Source organism: Sphaeramia orbicularis, chromosome 5, assembly GCF_902148855.1.
Source record: "Sphaeramia orbicularis chromosome 5, fSphaOr1.1, whole genome shotgun sequence".
Lineage (NCBI taxonomy): Eukaryota > Metazoa > Chordata > Actinopteri > Kurtiformes > Apogonidae > Sphaeramia > Sphaeramia orbicularis.
The window spans coordinates 30,805,391-30,832,151 of NC_043961.1; the positions used below are offsets into that span (position 1 = coordinate 30,805,391).

The 26,761-nt window shown below is 38.2% G+C and overlaps 1 protein-coding gene across 3 annotated transcripts in view; it reads right to left on the minus strand.

Annotated features, from left to right (window-relative positions):
* Positions 1-26,761, minus strand: part of celsr2 (cadherin, EGF LAG seven-pass G-type receptor 2) — a 101,527-nt gene that overhangs the window by 12,727 nt on the left and 62,039 nt on the right. For all 3 annotated transcript variants that reach the window (XM_030133316.1, XM_030133315.1, XM_030133313.1), the window contains exons 4-25: positions 23,828-23,943; positions 23,658-23,746; positions 17,292-17,449; positions 16,717-16,880; positions 16,299-16,424; positions 14,571-14,734; positions 13,628-13,807; positions 12,917-13,030; positions 12,201-12,357; positions 10,298-10,439; positions 10,089-10,209; positions 7,983-8,166; positions 7,731-7,832; positions 7,498-7,592; positions 6,330-6,539; positions 5,942-6,125; positions 4,019-4,337; positions 1,904-2,071; positions 1,276-1,399; positions 987-1,187; positions 245-419; positions 37-149 (exon numbers count right to left, since the gene is read on the minus strand). In XM_030133316.1, the coding sequence (XP_029989176.1) occupies positions 37-149; positions 245-419; positions 987-1,187; positions 1,276-1,399; positions 1,904-2,071; positions 4,019-4,337; positions 5,942-6,125; positions 6,330-6,539; positions 7,498-7,592; positions 7,731-7,832; positions 7,983-8,166; positions 10,089-10,209; positions 10,298-10,439; positions 12,201-12,357; positions 12,917-13,030; positions 13,628-13,807; positions 14,571-14,734; positions 16,299-16,424; positions 16,717-16,880; positions 17,292-17,449; positions 23,658-23,746; positions 23,828-23,943 (3,406 nt within the window). The remainder of the gene's footprint in view (positions 1-36; positions 150-244; positions 420-986; positions 1,188-1,275; positions 1,400-1,903; positions 2,072-4,018; positions 4,338-5,941; positions 6,126-6,329; positions 6,540-7,497; positions 7,593-7,730; positions 7,833-7,982; positions 8,167-10,088; positions 10,210-10,297; positions 10,440-12,200; positions 12,358-12,916; positions 13,031-13,627; positions 13,808-14,570; positions 14,735-16,298; positions 16,425-16,716; positions 16,881-17,291; positions 17,450-23,657; positions 23,747-23,827; positions 23,944-26,761) is intronic.

Here is a 26,761-nt window from a genome sequence, read left to right on the forward strand (position 1 = left end):
TATACTGATGTTGAATAGAAAGCTGCAGAAACTCACCGACACGACCATGGCGATGGGACCAGCGAAGCTCCAGATGAGAGTGTCGTACATGGACAGCCAGCAGAAGTCTGGGTTCCCGTACCCTTCAGGGTCCAAACCCACAGCCAGACCTGGACACAAACCCACAACACAAGCTTCTATCATTCACCTGCTCAGGTTTTCTCCCTCGTACTTTGGGTAAACTGATTTATTTAAAGGTTCAGACCTGTGATGAAGGCTGGCACTCCCCAGCCAATCAGGTAGTAGAACCTCATGGGTCCATAGTTGATGTCTCGAACTTCGCTGATCATGCGGTAAAGGTGAAGCCCTTCCAGGAAAAGCCAGGAGAACGTGCAGAGGTAGAAGAAATGCAGCAGGATGGCAATGACGGTGCACAGAAACTGCAAACACAAACGTAGAGGGATAACCAAAACACTCAAAACAACCGAGGTTATAGTTTTAAATCATCGTCTTTCAGTTTCATTTTGGAATGTTTCTTTGTGTTTAGTTAGTTTTAGGAGTGCGTAAATTGCTATATTTTTAATGAATGTAGCAAAGTTTTTATTTGGTTTAGTGTTAGTTTTTCAGATGCAGCAAGGAAAGACTATTAAAGATCCAATATTGTGCAAAACCATTTTATTTTTGCAAACCATGAACAATTAACATGCATGGAAAATCAGTATTATCCTGATTTTATGTCCAATTGTATTTCATTTTATTTGTGTTGCATTGTTTGCTGTAATTATTCCATTCTTGCGTTTTGTTCCAGTTGATGAAATAATTTAGTATTGTAGAAATAGGATACACCTCAACCATTAAACCCAAACTAAAATATTCTAAAAAAAAAAAAAAGGTAGCACATTTGAAATTATTTAAGTTTTTTTTTTAACTAACTATAATAACCCTGAATCAGAGGAATCAGGTAAAAGTGGCTGAAAAGTTCAACTATGTGTGTTTTTTTTTGGTACCGGGTTGTCGGCCTGGTTGATGCCCAGGATGAAGATGAGCTCAGAGAGGAACAGAGCTGTGGCTCCGTTGTTAATGATACTGGTCTTGTTGCACTGCATCGCTCTCAGGCAGAGGAGGAAGATGGAGGTGAGGAAGAGGAAGCCCAGCGTGACGCCCACTGTGCTCCATGTCAGGATTTTAATGGGCAGGATCTCCCCATTCTAACACAAACGTCACAGTGAAAACAGTTTGAGTGACAGAGGTAAAGTGTGAGGACATTTGTGGTTTAGGTGTTCCTGCGTTTCTCACCTCCCTCCTGGAAACGTCCATGAGTACCGCGAAGCTGGTCATGTGATAACACTGACAGCTGATGTGGGTGCTGTTCCTGAAGACCACCTCACAGCCTTTTGCCGACCAGCCGCCGTTTCCTCCACTGAAAAAAAAAAAAGAAAAAAAAAAAAAAGGGAAACTTAAGAACATCATCATTATTATTATTATTATTATTATTATTATTATTATTATTATCATCATCATCATCATCATCATCACTATTATCATCATCATTATTATTATCATTATTATTATTATTATCATCATCATCATCATTATTATTATTATTATCATCATCATTATCATCATCATCACCATTATTATTATTATTATTATTATTATTATTATTATTATTATCATCATCATTATTATCATCATCACTATTATCATCATCATTATTATCATAATCATTATTATCATCATCATCATTATTTTCATCATCATCATCACTATTATCATCATCATCAATATCAAAATCATCATTATCATCATAATCATTGTCATCACCATCATCATCATCATGATTATTATCATCATCATCATTATTATTATCATCATCATCATTATTATTATCATCATTAGTGTGTGTTTGTGTTGTTGCACTCACAGTATGGTGTGGTTCCAAAAGACACAAATGGGTTTGGAGCGCTCCTCGGTGGCGACAAGGCGGAACTGCACTGTGATGGGTTTGTCCAGGGTGTGCTGCAGGAGCTCGTCGTTGTCATGCACTGTGATGCTGACCACCGGTGTGTTGATGACAGGACGCTTTGGAACGCTGAGGACAGAAGCCAGAAATGAAGTTAATATGAGATTTCATTCTGTGATGCTTGACATGGAAAAAATATAAATCCTCCTGAGACCTAGAAAGTAAAAGTTTTGCCTTTTTTTTAACATATATAATTGCCTTGGTTGGGAATAGCATGATGCAACAGTTTTATCAGATTCATATTTTATTTATTTATTTATTTATTTATTATGGAAAATCCTTTGCTGTGGACAGCATTTTTTTTTTTTTTTTTAAAGTAAAGCTGTGAAACTCTTGTCCCTTAGGGAGGACAAAAATGCATTGCTGAGTTAAACTGGGTTGTGCACAGTTTTCTAAAACTAAAACACTCCATGTGTCATTTTTTGGTTTTTCTGTTTCAAAGTCAAAGCAAATAAAGTGTGTACTGAAAGAAAAAAAAAATAGTGGTAGGTGCCTCACTGGGTCAAAAACAACAAAAATGTAAAAGTTCATAAGGAAATTAGGTGCTCATTAGTGATAGGGGTGGAATAGATTTAAAACAAAAAGGAAAAAAAGGCTAAAAACCTCAATTGTCAATGTTTAAAAGTAAGTAATGCAAAATTACAATAGCCAGAAACTAGTCCAAGACACTGATACAAAAATAAAATACTTCTGTCACCTACAGAGACACATTACCAATGTGTTTCCACTACACAGAGTCTTTGTCAGGGAATCAAATATGTTGTATAATTGTTTTTTTTGTTGTTGTTGTAGTTTCAAAGCAAAAAAGAAAAAAAAAAGAAAGAAAAAGAAAAATCAAACAACTAACATTAACTGGATTTAAAACCAGGGTTTGTACACATTTTTCAAGGTGAAATTCAAACACTTTCAAGGGTCATTTTTAAATTTTTCCAGCACATCCCCTTATCACTGGAGTAAAATATATATCTACAGGAATACAAGTGCTCATGATTATTTTTTCCTCTTTTTAATCACAATGATGTACATTGTATTATGCTATAAATATCTAAAATTATGTTTCACAATTGCAAAAAGTTTAGAAATTAAAGAACACAAAGTTTTATCCAGAAAAAGGGAAGGCGTTCAGGTACACTGGCACCGAGACAAAGATTAAGATAAAAATGTACCTGGGGTCTATCGTTTTCGACATAAAGTTTTATTTTTCAAAATGTATCACCACTGTATAAGTAGCATTGGCTTGCCATCCAACCTGGTAGAGTTAATATTAACCCATAAAGACCCAGAGCTACTTTTATTGACAAATGAATTTTTCTCTATATTTAACCTTTTTTAAGTGATTTACCACCATTTATTATAATATTATCCTCTGTATTTCACATTTTTCCCATGTAAGTCATATATTTTCCAATATTTAATTCATTATTTATGTAGATGTTCATAAAAGCTCAGATTAAAGTTGAGGGTTATGATATCAAAAACAGAGAAAATCAAAGAGAAAGGGACTTTTTCAGTCAAATCTATCATTAACTGAACATAAACCCAGTGTGTCCATCCACTGTCATTGATCAAAGTCCATGGGTTTTACTGGTGAATCAATGTTGCAGAAGATGACGGCATTTCCACATTCACTACGGAGCCCCTGAAAATTCAAATGGGTCATATCTGATGACGATGAATAGATGACAAGCTGCATTTTACACCAATTATTTCAACGTATTAATAGGATTAGTTTATTAGAAGTTATTAAACATTTTAGATCAGTAGAGGATTTTGGTCGATGGTGGGTGTTTGGTCTTTATGGGTTAAAAATACAGAAATAAATCACATCACAGAGTTACAATTGCAAGCATTTAAACAAAAATTGAAGCACTTTTCAGAACTTGAAAACACAACATTGAAATTCCAGCATTTTCAAGGATTTCAAGCACCCGTAGGAACCCTGTAAAACATAATCAATGTAAAACTTCAGCTTCAAACTGATGACAGATTCAGAATGCGTCTGTTTACTGTTCTTACCGCAGACTCCTCTTATCTGGGTCGTAGCTCTCTGGTAGCAGCGAGGCCAGGCTGTGGAAGATGATCACACTGGCGATGGCGTCCTGCTGGCTGTCGTCAGGATGTCGTCTCTTCCTGTGAGTCGAGCGATTTCTTGTTGACGATTCTGGGAAGACGTCCAGGTGTCGGTGGCCTTTGGTGTCCACAGGCGGCTGGAAAACTGAATCAGGGAGGGTGACGGCTGTCTCCAGGTCGGCGGGACGGGGGCCCCTCAGGGACTGGTACCGAGGGAGTTTGGCTCCGGCAAAGTTCATCTTTTTCAGACGGTCGATGGAGATGACTATAAAACACAAACACAGAGAGGCTTAAAGCTTTGATAACACGACAGAAAACAAACATTTAACCACAAACCCAGGGTCGATGTGATGCAAAGATGCCGTCTTTATGTAAGAGAAAGAAGGCAGCGCCAGTGGGGATACAGCCAGTTTTCTGAAATACTGAGGTCAATTTCAGTCCAAACCCTTGGAAATTTGCATTTTTTATTCCCTGCTGAATTATAGAGTATTTTCTGTAATGTTTATTTCCTTGAATATCATGTATAATTTGTTTTCAAGCCTTCCATGATCAACCAAAATAAATGTTTATTTTTTTTCTTTTAGACTTAAGTAGCTAAGTTTTAAAAACATCTTGTAGAAAAACATTTCTGTAAAATCTAAGCTTTAAGGATTTTTCACTGTTAGTAAATAATTCAGTCTGATTTTGAATATTACTGATATTTACTAAGTTGAACTGCACCTTAAAACTGTGTATCTTTTTCTTTTCTTTTTTTAATAATTCCTTTTCTGAACCCGCTTTATCCTCACTAGGGTCACGGGGTTCGCTTGGAGCCTATCCCAGCTACTTACGGGAGAAGGCGGGGTACACCCTGGACATTTCACCAGTTCATCTCAGGGCTGAACAAATAGAGACAAACACTCACTCTCACATTCACACCTATGGGTAATTTAGATTAACTGATTAACCTATCAGTGCATGTCTTTGGATGGTGGGAGGAAGCCGGAGTACCCAGAGAGACCCCACGCAGACACGGGGAGAACATGCAAACTCCACACAGAAGGGTCCCACCCCCATCGACTGGTGTTGGAATCGAACCCAGGACCTTCTTGCTCTGAGGCACGAGTGCTAACCACTGCACCACCGTTTGGTTTTTTTTTAATCAATTTAATCTTTATTGATAAAATAAAATGAAACTATGTACAATTAGGGCATATCCTTTTCTCTTAAAACATAAAGACAAACTAATGTGCTGTTAATAAAATCAGTCATATGGGACATTACATATTGGATCCACTCTCCCCAGTATGAGGTGAACTGTTCCAGTCAATGATTAACAAGGGCTGTTAGTTTTTCCATGTTGTCCATTCATTGTCAGTGTCCATCCATTTATTTATTTAAGGTTGGCCTCTCCTGTGATAATCACATCCTGGTAAAAGCCTTTTCAGCTGCAGATTTAGATATTCATCAAATATTTGTTTCTTTTTGGCCAAAATACATCATTTCAATCTCAACAGCCAATGCAACTTTAATAATGTCTTGTAGGATGTTGTACAGGGGGGTTATAGGGGATTTTTGAGAGGAATCTTCATCTCTTCTACAACAATTCAGGAAAAAAAAAATCAGTCTGGATTTTACATATTAGTAAATATAGATTACATTGTACACTGATAAAGGTGTATAAATGCAAATAATGGAATTTCAACAGTTCATTTAGTGCTTCCTTCATTATGCAGTATTTCACAGTATATTTTTCATTAATATGCATCTAAAGATTCATTCATTTTATAATATTTAATCAGATGCTGCACCTGAATAGCACAGATGTAATGAACTAACATGGTGGTTAATAATAAAAACAGTGTGTGTGTGTGTTGCTAAAACACCCACCGATGTGAGGTGTGACGATGGTGAAGGGGCTGAGGTAGGTCTTCCTCATGTTCTGTGCCAGTGTGTTTGCGTATTCCTCGTAGTGGCGCAGCAGAGCCGCCGTTCCTCCCTCTGTGTGTTGGATCAGCTCCCAGTGTGGCCGAGTGTCTGGAGACAGGATGGCGCTGCCCACACGGACCAGATTCTGTCAGAAAGTAGCAGGTTTTCAGTGAGACAGGGTGTCACAGCGGAGAGTGAAACAAAGTGCGACATGTTCCCTGGAGATACAGAGTGAGAGGCTGTGATGTCCCACCGAGACTGTCGAGAAATACTTTTTCTTTTCTACAAAACAAGAAAGAACCTATTGTCTCATGCTCTGAACACCAGTGTATGTGTGTATTTGCATCACCTCAGTAAAGTGGACGTCCTGCGTTGCGGTGAGATTAAACCCCTGCTGGCTGCTCTCGTGCTGCAGGAGCCTCTGCGTGAGTCGATATGCTACTTTCACGTCGCTGCCGTAGTATTTCTGTGTGTGCATGGTGGCGTTGGCCAACATGGCGGCTGTCTGCTGAACGCGTCCAGGGTCCAGGAGCGATGCGTTACGGAAAAACTTCTCAGACTGAAAAAAAGAAGACAAACGTGAATAAATGATGTATAAATATTAAAATATTAAACTCAAATGGTGATACTGTGATTTAATATTTACATCTGAGTGCAAATAAACTTTCTAATAGAGCTAACTAAAGTGTCTATTTTAACCCAAGTTTTTATCTTTTCTAAAAATAATAGAATATAAAACACTAACAAAATATATCTAACTGTCTTAATAAGTTACTCCAACTAACACTGAGGTAAAACAATGTTTTCCATAATATCACAGGAAAGGAGCAAGATTATTTTCCTTATTAAAGAGTGACACCATTTTAACAACTTATCAATTTAAGTTGAGAGTACATTTTAATTTTAATGAATAATAAGTGTGGAAATAAAAAAAGGTAAACAAATATAATAAGAAATAACAGGCACAACAAAAAATATGTTTTTTGATTCCATCATGTAATAAAGGCTTTTTATTTGTAATCGCAGTGTTTCTGAATGTCTTGATTGTAGTTTTATTTTTACCATCTACTAGTCTTTCGTTTTATTATTTGTATTTTGGGCAGTCTTTCAGCCTTTTTGGTTACATATGATCCAGTTGTGCCTAATCTTACACATACAGTGCTCACATAATTACATTTCTGTGTTTTTGACCCAGTGCAAACACTTAATATAAGCTGTGGTTTGATCACGTGTTTAAATGTTGTCATTTTTTTCCCATTGGGTTCACTACAGTCTTTCACACTCCAGACTTTCATTCTAGTTTAAAGAATTCTAGGAGAGCAACATTTACTTTCACGCAGATGGCAGATTTTTTTTGCTCAATACAAAATAATTTAGCAATATTTAAGCACTGGGCCATCAAAATCTTCACAGAGACATTGACACTCCACAAAAACAATCCACAATCATACAAATGAGGATGTTATCATGGCAATCTGAGTTAAATGTTACAGCTGACAGGGAGAGGTGCTCCTCACCAGGGCTTCCAGCTTGCTGAAGGTAACAGAGGTGCAGTTGAACAGATTGGGAGGCAGCCAGCCCCGGTGCTCATCACAGTGGCGGATTGCAGTGCCTAGCAAGGAGGAGAGAGAGAGGCCGTTATCAGATGAGAGGTGAGAAATAGACTGCTGCTGAGAAAGACCTGCAGGCAAGTTTCATATACTGCCATTATTATATGGTAATTTGATGAGCTGCTGAAAAACCATCATACCAAGAGTTCCCTTGGGACAGGGAACCGCTGCCGGGAGACCAAACTTAGTCCTGGGCCACCAAATCCCAGCCTCGATGGCCTGAGGGCAGCTGTCATAGATGACTGAGGGAGGCCGAGCAGGAGGCACAGCAGAGAAACACAATGATGATGAGGGTAAGAAAGGAAAAAAGATTCAATATATTTGAAGTTACAATGAAAAGTCTTTAAATTTTGCAGTTGAAGTAACGTCGCATTAATCAGATCTGTCCTGACCTTCACAGCCATTTGCAGAAACCTCAGCAAAGGGGTTGTCGCAGCGGTCACACTGGCGGCCGATGACTCCAGGTTTACACTGACACTGGCCGCTGTCTCTGTCACAGGCTCTGGAGAACGAGCCCACCGGGTAACAGTCGCACAGCAGGCATGTGTCACTGCCTTCAGGACGGTAGTGGTTGTCCTGGAAACGCAGTTAGAGAGAGGAAGTGATGGTTAATATATATATTTACATCCATTTTCATCACCAGCCTCCTTCACTTTCTGCCAGCTGTGGATCTGAGAGCTCCAGCTGCTGGTTCTCAAACATCTGTCTGATGGAGGAGATGCAGGGTAATTATGTCCTTGAAGAAATGAAACATCCCACTTCAACAACACGGAACACAAACTATAAATGTGAGTTACTTATTAATGGTTTATCATTTTTCATGTATTTTCTTGAAATTATGACAAATAATTTTCCCCTGGAGGTGAATAATAATGACCTGTATCTGCATCAGATAGATTCAGTATGCATGAAATGAAAACAGAAATCCAATGCTAGTATCAATGGTAATTTGTGACTCTCATCCCTAGAGGGGCTTTATGGGGATTGGAGGCTGAAACGGCGAAGGGAGGGGAAATTAAGTACATAATTTAAAGACCTTTTGACATATTAAAGTTATGACCTCAATGTGCATTTAAATACTTATCTGTTGAGTCATTTTCTATTATCAAATGATGTAAAACTATGGTAATTAAGTTTATGACCCACTAAAACTACTCTAAGAGAGTCCATGTATGTACGGTTTTATGATGTAACAGAAAATATCCTCATCTATGAACTGTGGTGGCATTTACTCCTGTTCCAGGACAGTGACAGGTGGTAAAACTGTACTACAGGTGAGCTCAAGAAAAATAAACCTGTGTTCTGCCACCAAATGCTTAATGATGCCTCAGATAATTAGCTGATGGTGAACTGGGCCTCAGTCAGAGAGTAGAGCCACATGGACAGCATATGCTACTATATTCACTCACATCACACTAACGCTTTTAATATTCATAAGTAAGAGCCTCCAAAAAGAATAAATCAGAAAACTTTCCCCTTAACGCTGACAAAGGCGAAGAATGAAATACTCAAGAATTCGATTGATAACATTAGCTGAGAACCACGCAAACTGGTTTATCCATGTTTCCACCTTTGTTTCTTTAATACACCTTCCATTTTATGTTTGCATTTTTGTAGTTAGTGGTGAAACAGCCTTGGGGAATAAAAAAAAAAGTATATTCCTTGTTAAATCATTTCATTATGTTTAATTTACCGCAACATCTAACAGTCACGCTGGAGGTTTTTTGTTGCAGTTTTATTCCCAAAGACTGGGTTATGACCTACAGGTGGGAAACAGGATTTTATTTGAGCGCAGATAAATTTGCATTTCAAAAAACATTGGCTGGTACTGAATGCTTACAGGTATTTAGGATCTGCGTTGGTATCACATTTAAATCTGTATAATTGTAATAACAGTATGTTTCATTGTTGTTACAGTCTCCTATATGCCTCATTTCCTTCCCAGTATCTTTTAAAATTGCTGTAAATAATAAAAAAGAACTTCAGTTCCTGGTGACTTCTGGCCCATTTCAGAAAACACTGACTGGTACCGAATGCTTATGTCATTGTGACAAATGTACTTATAACAGTGAATCTAGAATGAAAGGCTTACATGTATGTAGCCTGTGGAGTATCTTATCTCTGCTGTTTTACATGATCCCATTTTAGTGTTTTTATGTACGGATTTTTTTATAACATGCACAAAATAAAGCTGGAATCAAGCATATATAGTATCTTCAAACATGGTGGCTGGTTCATGTATTCAAGACGATATAAGCAAACTTTTATTCATGCCTAAATTCAATGTTGTCATGATTTAGAAATAAAACCAATGAATTGGGTTGAGTCAGTTTTAAAAACTGGTTTCCCACAAAAATAAAATAAATTAGTGAAACATTGATGTATAGAAGCTGATAGTTATTGCATGCTATGCAGAGGTGTGAAACGCCTTCTTCATACATCCATCTCTATCCTCCTTCACACTCACACTCCTCCATTTGTCATGAATCAGGACTCACCTTGCATCGACATTCTCCGCTGGTCTTGTTACAGTCGGAGTCAAAGCCTTTGTCAGTCTGACAGTTACAGGGGCCACAGGTCTTATGACCCCACCAGCCTCTGGGACACGGCAGGTCCGTCCTGTAGGAACCAACATCATCAGTTTACTGCAGAATAAAAATTAAATATACAGGACAGAACCATCACTAAACAGATATGAAAACTGTACTTTTTCTCGCAGTAATGTCCAAAGTAGTTGCTGGGACAGTCACAGGTGTAACCGCGAGGTGAGCTCGGCTTCCTGGTGCAGGTGGATTTGTGTTCACAGGGGTTCAGAGAGCAGGCATCAGTGCAGTTTATCCCATAGTAACCTGAGAAAACAATGAAGTAAAGAAGATTATAGCCTTACTGCTTTCCTGTTTATTATTATTGTACATACAGGGGTTGGACAAAATAATGGAAACACCTAACATTGTGGCATCAAAGAAGGTGTTTCCATTATTTTGTCCAACCCCTGTATACTACAGTGGTGGCCAAAATTGTTAGAACACTTGGCATATTTAACCCATAAAGACCCAGTGCTACTTTTTTGGCAGTTCCCAAATGAATTTTTTTCTGTAATTGCCCTTTCTTAAGTGATTTTATACTATTGTCCTCTGTATTTTGCATTTTTCACTGTAAATCACATGTTTTCCTATATTTGATTTCCTGTATTTGATTTAGATGTTCATGAAAACTCACAGTAAATTCAAAAGTTGTTCTGTCAAAACCGAGAAAACGGAAGAAAAAGTGACTTTTTCAGCAAATCTCTCATTAACTGAACATGAACCCAGTGTGTCCATCTACTGTCATTGATCTAACTCCATGGGTTTTACTGGTCAATCAGTGTTGTAGAAGATGATGCTGTTTCCATGGTAACTATGGAGCCTCTGAACATCCAAATGGGTCATATCTGATCACCAGTTATTTACATGTATTGGTTACAACAGGTATTAAACTGTTTAGATCAGGAGATGGTTTTAGTCGCCAGTGGATGTTTGGGTCTTTATGGGTTAAGTGATTTCATCTGATTTATTTTTTAAATTGGCCATTAAAATACCCATAAAACAAATGAAATACCTACAAAGTCATCATTATGCGCTATAAATCATAGAATAGAAATATCATTAGGAAATGTAGGTAGTTTTCTTTACAAAACACAAGCTAGACCTATTTCACTGTCAATGTCACCCACTCATGTTCCTTCCCAGAAGAAGCCAAATACACTTATATAACCACTGTCACGTGTGATCCTGGTTAAATTAATGGTGATGTGTGTCTTATGATGCAGCTGTGTGATTGTGTTGAATGTACAAGGCCTGTCCTGCTCATTAAGTGAATAGTAAAGTTAAAAGTGAATAAAAACAGTAGGACTCATGTCACTTGATTGTGCTCAGATCAACTTCATTCATTCATTCATTCATGAACATAATGAAATGAAATCATGTTTTGGAGGTAAAAAAAGTCAATATTTTCAGCTCTGTCTGGTAGTCTAATAATTTTGGCCACCACTGTATGTCAAGACTGAAATAATTTAATAAAGGTGCCACTTCTAATGATTTTTTCGTTAAATATTTAACTGTTAAAGACCTAGAACTATTTTGATGGTGAATTCCACATGAATTTTTCTCTACATTTAACCTTTCCTAAGCGATTTCTCACTGTTTGTTATTTTATCCTCTGGATTTTTCAGTGAAAATCTGTATTTTCATTTGTTTATTTTACTGATTTTGTAGATGCTCATAGAAGCTCAGAATAAATTCAGTGGTTATTGTGTGAGAACAGAGAAAACTGAATCAATAAGGCAGAGAATGACAGTATTTCCATGTTCAATATGGAGTCTCTGAACGTCCAAAAAAGACAAATATAATGCCACAAAAATTTGAAAAACTGCATTTTACCTGAATTATTTCAAAGTATTGATAAGATTAGTGGGTCAAAATGTATTAAACCTTTTAGATCAGTAGATGCTTCTGTCGTCTTTTTGGCGGTTGTTTAAGTCTGAGGGTTAAATTATGTTTCAGGTGGTGTGCTAAATGTCTTGACAGCCCTGGTTGTTATTTATTTATTTATTTTTGGACATGTGGACTGACCAGCGAGGCAGGTGCAGGAGTAGCTGTCCCAGTCGTCGCTGCAGTAGCTGTTAACAGGGCAGGGGTTGGAGCTGCAGGGGTCTGGTACGCTGCAGCCCGGCTCCACGTTCACCTTCCGGGCCTGAGACAGACTCAGAGCACCACCGACCCGCAGACCCTGCACAGAAACCACCACACATACACAGAACACAGGAAACAGTGATTTTACACTGATGGATTCATGCTGGACACTTGGGATTTTAAAATGGACTCAAACATGTAAACCAGGCTCACCAGTATGAAGAATGTTTTGATTAGTGAAATGTTTTAAAGTGCCCTGAACTGTTGTTAGTGTTCAGTTTAAATTTTTCCAAACATAACATGATAATCCAGTCTTTTTTCACATATTGCAGTTGCTGTTTTAACCAATTTTTAACTTCATATTTTAACGTGTATTTAGGATCTACATCTCCCTGATATATAAAACACTGACACAATATTTATGCCACATATTTCTAAAAATAGTGTGTTTCAGTGTTGTTCCAGTCGCCTATTTGCCTCATTTCCATCCCCATCTCTTATAAAATTGCTGGAAATAATCAAAAAGCTTTAACTCCTGGTTACTTTTGACCTGAGTAAACACCAAACCAGTACTTGTAAGGTGAGCTGCTCTCTGAAGTCCTCTGAGAACTGCTTTTAAACAAGATGACAGATGATGACATAAATGCAGGACAGACCTGTATACAACCACGGAAGCCATGTTGAATTTTCCCATCAGCCTTTGGTACACCACCAACGCTCACGGTCTTCAACTTAGAGTCCCGCAGCTTCCCGTCGACCTCCATACTGGCCTAAAAATACACATGAAGCTTGTTTCAGGGTTCGTACACATTTTTCAAGGTCAAATTCAATCACTTTTAAGGGTCATTTAAAATTTTTTCCAGCATGACACCTTATCACTGCAGTAAAATACATGTCTACAGGAATACATGTACTCAGCATGTACTATTTTTTCACTTCTTATCATAATGATGTACATTGTATTATGCTATAAACATCTAAAATTATGTTTCATAATAGCAAAAAGTTTAGAAATTAAAAGAAAAAAAAAGGGAAGCCACTTGGTGTTCTTCAGGCACACTAGCACCGAGCTAAAGATTAATAACTGAGAGCACCCACTAATTTTCTCTTTTGACATAAAATTTTATTTTTCAAACTGTATCACTTATCTGTAAGGACCTTTGGCTTGCCATGTAACCTGGCAGAATTAATATTAAAAGTAAATAAATTAATCACATCACCGAGTTATAATTGCAAGCACTTTTCAAAGCTTGAAAACACAACAATAAAATTCAATAATTTTCCAGTTTTTCCAGCACCGTACAAACCCTGTTGTTTAATGCCTTGGTTAATGTGTTGGTTGCCACAACACTTGTATAAAAACTAACCAGATAGAGTCCATGGTCCAAAGACAACACAGCTTTGTGGTGGCTCGAAACTCCTCCCAAACTGCTGATATCAAGCTGCAAATGATGCCAGTCTCCATCGTTCACCAGCACCTCCTCCACACGGGAGAGAGTCGAGTCCTCACCTCGATGCAATCCCATCAACACACTCCCCCCGCGAAGCTGGAGGAGAAACAGCAGGAGGGAGATTGAACCGATGTTCGATAACAGAGCAGAGAAGAAAAAAAATAGAGACCACCAGGAATCAGGAAAGAGCAAAAGGATGAACAGAAACATTCAGCTCGGATGATTTCTTTACAGTCCAAAGGTCAAACCCCATATGGCTGCACATTATGAGCAAACAGGACTAGAAATAGAAAACAGACTGTTATGTAACATCAAATAGAAGTCAGAGAAAAAAGCTGAAAAAGTAGCTGCTAACAGGGATGAAAATGTCAACACAGCGCATGTTTGAAGAGAATATTGTGTTGTTGGTCTGGGAGTCAGATGATGTTCAATGATGTGCAGCGACTCAGGCGTCCAACAGGTGGAGCTTCGCCCCTACAAGGTTTAGTCTTTTAGAAAATTCACTGTAGATCCATTCCCTGGTTAAATTGAACATGACAGCCATGAAGGTATAGATTCTGACTGCTTGTTTGAGTGAATTTACAACCTCCTGACCAGAATTAATGACCATCTCGCACAAAAAAATTCTTTACATTTTCATCTTCTTTCCAATTAAAATGTCCATTTTTCCCCTTGAGGACAGATTGACATTGCTGTGTATTGCAGCATTTCCCTGACATTAGAGGTGTCTATGGAGAAAAATAATATCTGATGCAATTTGGTCTCAAGCAGATGAAGACCAGGATGTTGTCGTGCAGTGTGTGTGTGTGTGTGTGTGTGTGTTTGTGTGTGTGTGCAGAGAGGTGGAGGGCGACCTCACCTGCAGAGTGAGGTTGTGCTGCTGTCCAGATGAAATGTGCAGCAGTGTGGCGCTGGACTGTCGAGTACGGAACATGAGCTCAATATGCCAGGAGACGGAGGCGGCCGCCAGGTTGTTCCACTGCAGGACGCTGTTACCCACAAACCTCTGCGGGTTGGACATAACTATAACAGCAGGAGGACACAGAGCGATAGGAGTCATGCAAACAGGTGATTTAAATGTCAGTCTGTCAGAAAACAGAAAAAAAATGGGCCAATTCAGTGCATTCTAAACTCTGAAACCAGTCAGGTATTTAAAAAAATCTCATCTGCAATAAAAAGTGAACACCTGCACTGAACAGCAGCTTCATAAACATTTACAGCGCTGGTAATTCATGTGAATAAAACTCAAGGAATCTGAGAAAAAGTGTTAAAAAAACAGCAAATGATTTAACACCTCAGTGATTCCCCTCAATCATTAAGTGAAACAGTGAAATGAAATGCATCTTTTTAACTTCAGTGCTATGAGGTGTTTGCATAAATCAGAAGGAAACTGTGCTGTTTGGTTTAATTTACACTTTACACCAGGGTCAATGTATCCTGGATGTCCTGTTTTTTTTTTTTTTTTTTTTTTTTTTCCTGTGACAAGAAGGTGACACTAAAGGACACTTTTGCACTGTGTAGCGGTTTCTGTTTCATTAAGCTGTCGCTGCACAAAGTGAAGAACAGCAGCCGCTTGGAGTGATTGATCACTGATGGCAAATAAACCTGATGCACTTGTTTTTGTTGGATAGTGAAAAGAGTGAGATGCAAAGAGACGGTGCAAAAGAATTAACGGTAAAGAACATTTACACCAAAAGATTAATATACAGAGATATATTACATACATTTATCCTTAATAGTGGTTGTTTAAGGCTGGTGTTTTTTAGGATATGTTGAAATTTCTTATATATTGCACCTCTTCCTCAGATTTATGCACATAAATCTAGATGCACCACAACCTCCTCCACACTTCCTACCTTCTGCAATGTTACGTTGGCAAGGAAAACACAAACTTCTAAAGCCTTTCCGCTACTTTGTAAAAAAAAAAAAAAGAAAAAAAAAAAAGAAAAAAGAAGTGTGTTTTATTTTTGTTACACTCTCTTACATGGCTCATTTTTCTTACCCTGTCTCTTCTCAAATTGCTGTAAACCATAAATCAACACACATAACAGCTGCAGAGTATCAGGTGGAACAAAAACAGACACTGGAGAATACTGGGACAGAAACATAATATACACACTGTATGCATGTAAAACTCAATAAGCAATTAGTCTTAAAACAGCTCCATTTAATCTACGTCAGAGACAGGTTGTATTTGATACTCATAACAGATACTGAGTCTATCGAAAATCTGGTCTGCAGGCTTTTTATGATTATACACGCATGAAATTAGTTCAGTTTCCCTAAAAAAAAAACCTGTTATTCGTCATGACAAGCAGCCAGAACTGCAGTGAATACAACTATTTGTGGCAGTTCAGATTTTCCACCTGCTATTTTTAAGGATAATGTGCTTATGCGCCACTTTCTATATTCAAGCGACTGTGACGGTTTCTACTTCTGCCTATTTTAAACTGCACATGCTCTGCACTAAATGACAGGTTCACTTGGAGGTCACGCAGACCGACACACTCCAGTCAAAACTGCAGATAAATCCAAGCCGGATTTCCTCCTCCTTACAGCTCCCGTCCTGATACCCCCACTCTCTCACCCCTTTCGCAGTTTTGTCCTCCAAATCCGAGTGGGCAGTCACAGCTGAAGGAGCCCCACAGGTTCACACAGGTCCCTCCATTCAGACAGGGGCTGTTGTTGCAGAAATGTCTTTTTGCAGAGCATCCTGGGAGGGCGAGAAAATAAGAGGCTGATCTATCTGTTTGATCTATCCTACCTCATTATTTCATCAAAAGAGCAAAGAGTGAGGGTAATGAACTATTCATGGCAGGTACAATGATCATTTACTACTGCCTCTACCTTCCTGCTGGGCTCATTAAAGACCCTGTTATTTTCTTTCCTCTGCCATTGGCTTACACTTGGCTGCTCTAACAGTAAACACTGTTTGACTGCAGAACAGTCAAAGACATATTGGATAAAGTGAAGGATCATCTACAGCAGATCAAAATGGCGCATACCTGGAAGGGTGCCGTTGTTGGCGATGAAGCTGGCCATGTCTATGTGCTGGTTATCGATGCGCAGGTGCTTCATGCAGCCCACAAACTCACGGTTACGCACAGGAAAATCCTCTGGAAGCTTCGGGACCCCTCCGAGGAGCAGGGGGCCGGTCAGGTCTAGAGATCTGAAAACAGAAAACCAACATTAGTATGACGTGTGATTTACCCAGTCTCCACCAAAACATATCATCAACACTAATGTGAGGAAAACCCACGGAAAATTCATCACGGGGATAACTGTGGTGCTATTTTTGCCTCTGAAGATGAAGAGGGAAAACAAGGATAAACATCCCAATAAAAGAAAAAGCCAAGCTTGACTAACACCCCCGAGATGTGGAAGTTCATTTCAAAACAAGTTTACTCTATCTCGTAATGAGCTGCTGCTAATGGAGTAATTTATTAAATTACTGAAGTTAATATAAAAGTAATGAGGGAATGTTTGAAGCAAAGAGAAAACTGTTTCATGAGGCATGACTGCTGAAGAATTTTCAAGAACCCTCTTTCCCTTTATTGAAAACATTTAACTGTGTTCTTACTTTTTGGATCCTGATTGGCTGCCTTGTGCAGAGCAGGTGTAGTTTCCGATCACATGACCAAACCTCAGGGCCACGGAGGAGTCACAGTTATCCACCGTAACCACGACGACCTTCTGGTCTGAGGGGCCCTGTGGGAGTCCGGCCTGGTTTAAGATTGGCTGTGAAGACAAAGCAATGAATATCAAGATTAATTATGCAGTGCTGTCCTTATGTTTAAACATTTTATGAATGCTTTCTTTATTTCTATTGACTAACCCTTAAAGACTAGAACTATTTTTGCGGTGACTTCCAAATAAATCTTTCTCTACATTTAACTTTTTCTAAGTGATTTATCATCATTTATGAATATATCGTCTGCATTTTTCGGTGTAAACAAGTCAGTTTTATTTACTGACCATGAAGATGTTCATAAAAGCTCAGAATAAATACAAAGGCTATTATATCAGAACACAGAAAACTGAAAAAAAAAAACAACTTTTCAACAAAATACATCACATTATCATAACTGAACACTCTCATTTATCAAAATATGGGTTTAATTGGGGAATAATATTGCAGAAGATGATCCACATTCACTATGGAGCCTCTGAACGTCCAAATGAGTCATATCTGATGATGACAGAAAGCTGAGAAATTGGACTTTTATTCAATTATTTCAATGTATTGATAATATTAGTGGTTCAGAAGATATTCAACATTTTATATCAGTAGATACCTTTGTCGACAGTTCAGGTCTTTAAGGTTTATCTTATTCATTTATTGTACTTGAAGTGCTTTCAAAATTACTGTTATTAATTTGATAGTTTAATTCTTAATGCTTTGACAGTATTTTTGATTAATACTCATGTGAGTAAAATATAATGAATGAAATCAAAACTGATGGCTCTGTTATATATTGTAAATCTCTGTGCACATTTGAGAAACCACACATGTTTTTTTTCATCTTGAAATACATCTGAGGATTTAACAGTATTTGTCTTTTACCGTTTTGTATTTTTGGAGACAATGCTTTCATCAGAGAGGACTATCTCACTGTTATTTTAATATCTGTCTGCCCAGGGCTTGGATTAGAGCAGGGCAGCTTAAACTGTATAAATAGCCTGATTGAGGAGAACAGATAATAGTACAGGTATTATCCTATAGTAATATCATAAAGACAATCAAAGTCTGCCAGAGGAAACTGCGCTGCCCTACTATTATTTTAAGACACTGTGGTATTTTTGTCACTCTGGGTTTAAAAATAGGATGCAGAAAAGGCTCATTTATCAAAATATCTGGATTTAGTGAAGAATAATCCATAAAGCAGGCCAAAAACTTCTGGGAATTTCAGCCAGTACTGTGCTGTAGGTAGTTTTATGCATGAGATTACAAACTGTAGCTGTGAAACTGGGAAAACGACTAAATGATATTTTGCATCACGCTCAGTTCAATCTGTGTTCAGCTCCTGCTCACTGTTGTGGGGCGTTTTAATAATTCATATCATAACAGTTAGAGCTCAAGGCAGAACACACACACACACACACACACACACACACGGAGGGCTTAGTCTCTGCAGGACACCATCCCTGTCAACAAAGGACCTTCCTCATTGTCTGAGAAATCAATGAGAGGGGGGCAACAAAAGGAGGAGGGGTCTGCGGGGGAGAGAATGATGATCCTGTCAATAAAGGTCACGACCTCTTTTCAGACTGGACCGTTTCTCTGGGGTCATCCAGAGCTCATATTAACCTTAAGTGTAGGTTCAAGCTGGTGTTGCGAGCGGCGACCGCCTACAGGCGAGGACGAGGCTGAGCCGTCAGCTGGTCAGACGGGACTTAACAGGAATTAGCTCACCTCATGTGCAGAGAAGACACGAAGAAGCAATGAACCCGCCTCTCCATTGTGTTCCTCAGTGATGCTGAACTAAAATAGCTCTCCATCCAGCTCCTCCATGAGCTACAGGAATGATCATTTCCTGATTGCTATGTCTGTCTCCTCTCAACTGTCTGAGCCTTTAATTTAAAGGCTCATATAAAAAGACACCCAGCTGGAGATATAGATTTTCTTCCTCCACAGCAGACTGGACGTCTCATGTGACATGACAGTTTATTAAGACTAAACCATCATTATCATGCGCTGTGGTGGAGCTACGATGATGCCTAACAATACTGCACTGTAATTAAATCTTTTAACCCCTTAAAGGATGAGGTCTTTTCTTTTTAAGGCCTATGGATCTGCTATTCCTGTCCACATGCCTTAAAAAGTCAGTGGACGTCTTCAGCGTCTTCTCAATGGTATAACGTATGTCTTGTTTGGACATTCAGAGGCTCAGCTGTGTGGCAGAGAGTGTGAAGTCGTCAATATTTTCACACTATTTGTATTTGTTATTCAGCTGATAATATATTCCTCAGCATCCTCTGTTGTGTGATATAATAACTTTTCTATTAATGGCCTGAATTGCATCACAGCATCTACATCTACAGAAGACAAAATTAGAACAATTGGCTTTAACTTGTTTTGGAAAAGTTATCTGTAGATAAAAATTACTTTGGAAGTCTAAAACATCTACAACTTCCATAATTAAAAAACAAAATAATTTTCCAAAGGTTCTGCCTGAATTCATAGCAAAAAAAAAAACCAAAAAACACAATTGTTACTTGCCTTTTTTTTTTTTTTTTTTTTTTTTACAATTCTGTTAAATAAATGAATCACTGCCTTTAAATGATATATGTTAAGTGATGCATGGCATTTGATTCTGACAGCTTGAATAGGTGGGAAAAATATCATAAATCCAGGAGAATGAAGGGGCCAAAAACTGTTCTAAGTCTTTGAGTGTTGTGCTTCCGTTATTTTCAACTGCTCCCTGCTCTGCACTGAAATGCTAAGCAGATGGAAACGGACACTGATGGAGGCTTTTATTTTTCATTTGATTCTCCTTAAGACCAATTTGTTACAAATCTCTTGATGATGAAACAAGCAAACATACAGAGTGAATTGCCAAAGGTGAAATCATCCGACATGCTCTTTTCCACGGTTTTCCCTTTGCTGTGAATGGTCTGAAACAGGCAGCGCTCCAGATCCGACGCTCCTTTCTCTGACCTCTGCTGTCATCAGTCATGGCTGTTGACTCTCTAATAATGACCGTCTGTCAGGACGTTTTTCTGCTGCACAAAACCCCGTCCTGTCAGCGCTGATTGGAACGTACATATTTGTTCTGGATCACATTAAACTCTGCTCTGACTTACCACTACAGGGGATTATGGGAATATGAGTTCCCTGTCGCACAGAGTGACAGGGGTGCACATGGAGGCAAGAAGCACAAATATGGGATCTAAGATTGACTGGAAATACCATAGCAACAAGAGGGGACGGCCCTGAAGCGCAGCGTCGCCGTTCAAAGCCGAGTCAATACTTCTCTTGGCTTTTCTTTACCCTGCTTTCGCTGCTCTCCTGCTCTGCTTTTCTGTGGTCGCTGGAGAACAGAGAGAGGGGCACCTTCCCCGGGGCCGCATCATTCACTGCCCATAGTCCCAAAGGAAGCACAGACAAGCACAAAGGCAGCGGTCATTGCCATTCTCCACAGTCCCCCGCTACCATGAAAGCCACATTTCAATCTAAAATGCCCCCTCCCCATCCCACCCTGCCCCACCCCCTGCGGACAGGGACGGGTCAGAGTGGGCCACTGTGGGATACCTCCAGTGGGAGGGGCTATCTTTCTACCTCAGTGACTCTGAGGATGGAGGCCATGAGAGCAGGACTCGACCTGAAGAGTGACTGGGCAAAGTTTAATACTGAAACTAAACTACTGAAGTAGAACTAGTTAACCTGTTATTTTAATCGCTTCATCATTTATATTCATGTTTTTACACTGGGAGTTAAAACCAAAAAACCCTGCAGACATAAGATTAAACCAGGCAGTGTAAACCTCAGTACAATTATCTAAATATAACTGAAGATTAAAATGTTGCTCAATGAGGCTATATATGGAGATCGCAAAGATGCTAAAATCCATGGCTTGACCTCAACTGTATCTCTGAATAAGTCACCCTATCACTCATTTGCACTAGATGAAAGATAATAAAAAGAAGCTCAAAATGAGTTATTTTCACTTTAACACTTAAAGACCCAAAAGCATCTACTGATCCAAAATGTCTAAGAACTTTTAAACCACTAATTCTATCAACACATCAAAATAATTCAGGTAAACTGCAGTTTCTCAGCATTTCAGCATCAAATGTCTTTTGAAGTTTGAATAAATGAGCTAATTATATTCAATGAATTAATGTTAAGGATGTATTTTGCTGAAAAAGGTATGTTTTTGTCAATTTTCTTTGCTTTGATTTAATAACCTTTGAATTTACTCTAAGCTTTTATTAATACCTATATGTTCAGTAAATTAAATATATGAAAAGACTTTCTCTCAAAAATGCTAAAGATGACATTATAATAAATCAATCAATCAATCAATATATCGATCAATTGTTAAATCAATCACATCTTATTTATATAGTGTCACATCATAACAAAAGTTATCTCACGACACTTTACATTTAGAGCTGGTCTAAACCAGACTCTTTTGCCAATTTACAGGTAATGAATATGGTAAAGTGAACCACAGAACAATACCAAGTATGTAGATGACAAACAAGATGCCATATTGCATTCTGATATAAGTTTTTTAACTAAAATAATATCTTGACATGCACAGTTACATTTTGTAATCACCAACATTTCAGTTAGTGACTCTTATATTGCACTGTTTCAAACTTTAGGTGTGGAGTTTTTTGGAATCATGATGCATGTACTGTTTTTTCTGTTCTACATATTTCATCATTTAATTATGTAATGCTGCTAGACATAACTCCCGGCTCTTTGGCATCTACTGTCAGACATCTGTTCGTACTGTTCATGAACCCCACGCCGTCTCAATCACACTGACAGATGTAAAACTGACTTCTACTGGGGTTTTTTGAACCAAATACCAACTTAATGAGACTATAATGTGGTTTTGGCAAATGACCAACTAGTTTTCATCCAAAAGTTGACAGGATTCCCCCTTCATTTACTCGTGCTGGTTCAAATCAGACATGGTTGTGTTATCATAGATGCTGAATAGAAAATGTACGCAACGGGGGTGTTGCCTGGCAACATCTTTATGATGCAAAGTGACTTCCTCAATGGACTAAAATGTGACATCCTGTGTGTTGGTCCTGGTGGGAGTGGGAAAGCACTGAAACAACAGCTCCATACATTCCTCACTGATTGAAATGTTTTAGTCAAAACATATCTAGTCTGATCTGAGCACGTCTGTAGAAACACCGTCTTCATGCTCTCTGGGTTTTTTTTTTTTTTTTTTCATGTCCCCCCTCCTCTCGTCTGTTTTTGTCAGTGTCTGGATGGCTCCTTGGCTCTCTTCCAGATTATCAGCCTGTCAGCAGCAATTCTTTAGTCTGACACAGAGGCTCAACCACAAACTTCTACAGCTCAGGTTTTCCTGCCTGTGCTGAAAGTTAGACCCACCATACTGAACGCAAGACGGCCAATATGAGGGTGTATGGCTGGTGACATTTTACACCACATTCAGACACTTACAACATAAAAACATAACCTGCTCCGCATTTTTAATACCCCTCAGCCAAACATAGTGCAAGATTCCGTTGAAAGTTACTACCCAATAATTTAGAATAGATTGTCTTTGTGTAAAACTTATTACATACATATTTATATTTGAAAGTACTCAGATATTATATCTGCACAAGGCACAAGGGCATTGGACCTTGAAAAAGTAGGTCAAGGTCACCTATTTTTAATAGGCCTCTGCTCCATGACAAGGTGCATCCACAGTATAAATTTGGTGCCAATATCTCAAAGCTTTCTTAATGTGATTATATCATTGAATAGACAGATGGACAGATGACAAAATAATTACAATACCCCTTCAGACAGAAGTTGGCTGAGGGGTAAAAACAAGAAAATAATAAGAAAATAATTGCCACTTGCAGCCCTAGTTATCGCTGAAGCCTTCAGCGTTACAACTGCACTGTTTGTCATCCACAGTGGATCAGACATGTGACCTGATTTCCCTTAAAAAAAATTCAGGGATATTTGTGGCAGAACACAGAGTGGCAGATGACACATTTAACCAAAGGCATGTCAGCTCCTGTGTAATAATTTAATGAATGAAATTAACACACAGCCAACTCTATGCTGCTGATAAACAGTGCTAATGATAAACTGTGCAAAAACTCCTAATCTAGCCAACATTTTCCATCTAACATAGAGCTGATAAGTATTTTGGGATATAGAGTGTGCACAAGAAGATTGCATTAATATAAAAGATATATATATTTTTTTACTTTTCTCGCTTTTCTCAATTCTGGATCATACCTTGTTGTAGTAGTGGACTTCGACCACATGCCACTGGCCATCGCTGACGCCTCCGAGGACGTACGGTGAAACTGTCGTCTTAGTCTCACCTGACAAACAAGAAAAGACATGAGTAACTGCTCAGCAAGACGAAAAAGTAAAAAGGGTGGAATCGGCAAAAGCCCTTTTACCTGCAGAGAAGGTGAGCTGTATCTGCTCATTGATGATCTCCATCGCGATGAAGTCGTGTTTCTCGTTGAAGCGTCCGTTGTACAGTAATAAACCATTTGGCTCTTTGGTGGCAAACCTAAAAACACACAAACACAGAAGAGTTTAACAGTGGATTTCATCACTGGTATGATTCTATATTTTACTTAATGTTGGCAAATCTCATTAAAAGAGCAGCAATGAACCTAATCAGCTAAAGGGTTGTCCAACATATCTGATTCCTCTGCGTAATATCACAAAATCAAAGACTTAAAAACACATCATGAGCCACAATGTGACACTGGTGAGATTGATTACATTATCAAAACAAGAACTGGACTTCATTTAGAGTTTCTTAAAGGAAATACCAACAAGAGCACAACTTGAGTATTAATATGTGAGAAAAACTAGTCTAAAAACAACACTTTGGTTCTTTTGATTAATATTTGTGCTCATCAGTTTCAGAAAATAACCCAACTCTTCTCACATAATGAATTTCTACTTCTATTTTCTCGCTTACTCTCATTTTACTGTTTGTTTTGTGGTATTTTATGTAATTTGTGTGTTTTACATGAGAATTTTTTTACTACCTGACTATTACTGTCTGGAAGAGTGGATCTTTATCTTAGGTAATTAATGGACAAATAACAGAAATTTAAAGATAAAACTCTATATTTCAGCTTTTTGTTGATCTTTTTTTTCCTACAAAGTCAGAAATCATTGAGAGACTTTGTTGATTTCAGCCTATTTTCCATAACAATAAGCTCGACCTCAGCATATAAATAGATACAAAAATGACAGATTGATATATTGTTTTTAAAAAAAAAACAAGGAATGAAACAGAAAAAGAGGACAGAGGTTGGTTTGACCCATTTACAAACATCCATACTTTACATTCACCTTACGTTCCTCTCGCACAGTGTGACTTGTGACTTATGACTGTGAACATGAGATTTAACAGAGAGCTTTTCACAAAGATCACTGAACAGATAATGGAGTTAATCAGAAGCTCAAGACTAAGTCAGGCGGGAATGAAAGTCATATTTGAAGCCACGACCGATGACAAAGTAGAGGAAGGAATACACCGAATGCATGAATAGATAACACAGAGACACACTGAACCACACACTACAACACAGAGACAGGAAAGTAGGGCAATGTCAAAGCGGCAGCGAGGGGGGAAAGCCAGTGCATTACTGCGAGTAACAAGGCACAGGAAGACAGTTCAGAGTAATGACAACTACAGTTTCAAAATATATATTTTCATGGAGGTGAACACAGACAGCTGGAGCCCCAACCTCAGCTTCAGATTTCTGTTTTTACCCAGAGAGTCTAGGGCCAACGTGCTGCGTGAACCCTGCATATTAATACTCATTTCAATACATATGAACAGCTCAAACCTCGGGACCAGGTAGTTGACGGCACCTATCGAGGATCTAAGTACTATGTGGCGGTTTAAAAATATCCCTCTCTACCTGTCAGCTGTGGTCTGTGGTCGTAAATCTGATGGTGTGGAAATGGGTCACTGGGATGTGTGAAAGTATGTTATAACAAAGAAAATCCAGCACTAACAACCCGATTATTCATTATCAATCCCACTGGGGGCCCAACGAGTCTCCTGTGCACATCTGTTCACTGAGAAGCATAATGTATGTGAATGAATGGAATCCTCATTTATTCCATTAACAACCACCTTATAATTTCCCCAAAAGGATACGTTAGTTTGTATTTGGAAAAGATCGATGTCTGAATATAAGTGAAACTCACACTGCAACAGCAGGTCAGTGAGAATAAAACTAAATATTATTAAAATGTGATGGATTTTCAGGAAAAAAATAGATCCCTTAAAAGTAGAACAAATCTGATTCTGTTGGGTTTCTGTAAATTGGTTTAGAGTCTGGTTTTGACCAACTCTATATATAAAGTGTCATGAGATAACTTTTTTGTTGTGATCTGGCGCTATATAAATAAAATTTGATTGATTGATTGAGTGATTTCATGGGTTTTCCCCTGTAAGTCGCTTTGGAAAAAAGCGTATGCCAAAAATAAGAAAATAGAAAAAAAAAAAAAAAAATCTAGTTATAATGGGTCTCAAAACTAGAATAAAAACATCAGAATGTAAGCACGTTGTCATTATTACAGCTTACCAGTACCATGGTGACCCCCCTATGTGTGACTGGAAACCCCCCTCTACATACATGCACATTATTTATTAAGTCATAAACATAGTACATGCTATGTATTACTAGAAGGCTTCCATTCAACATATTTTTGCTATTTGGGTATATTTTGATGGAAATCATGAGCACTAAAGAACAATTAACCAAAAGGACAAGACATATGTCAAGGATTATTCATGGTCCGTTAGTTCAGGGGTCAGATATGATTTAAGGAGGTCAAGGTAGAGAACAGTTCCTTGTGTACAGGTCTGCAGCAACATCATGTTAAGCTGTATTCGAATTTAGTAATACATTAATTAATTTATATATAGAGAGAGACTAAATATTGTTAAATTGAGAAGTTTCTAAGTGGTCTCACTCTAAAAAAAAATAAGGAAAAAATCTTGTTCTTCTGTGCACAAACCAGTGAGTTAGCTTGATACTATTTAAATGTTGCTCAATATTTGCTAGAAATCTTAATATCTTCTTAAAATAATATCATTTTTCTGATAAAAAAACATCTGAACAGGGGCATTTTTCTTTTAAGAATGAGAATAAAACTAATTTCCCAGAATGAAAGGCCTTTTTGGTTCCTCAAAACTCCCTTTTTTTTTTTAGAGCAGAGAAATGCCATCCAGACAGTTTTTTAGGGGGGATGTCATTAAAAGTCTAAATATCTATAGATGCTCTCGGATAATATGAGCAGCCCCTTTTCTTTTTACATTCTTCGGGGCTGGAGGGCATACTGTTCGTGATGCT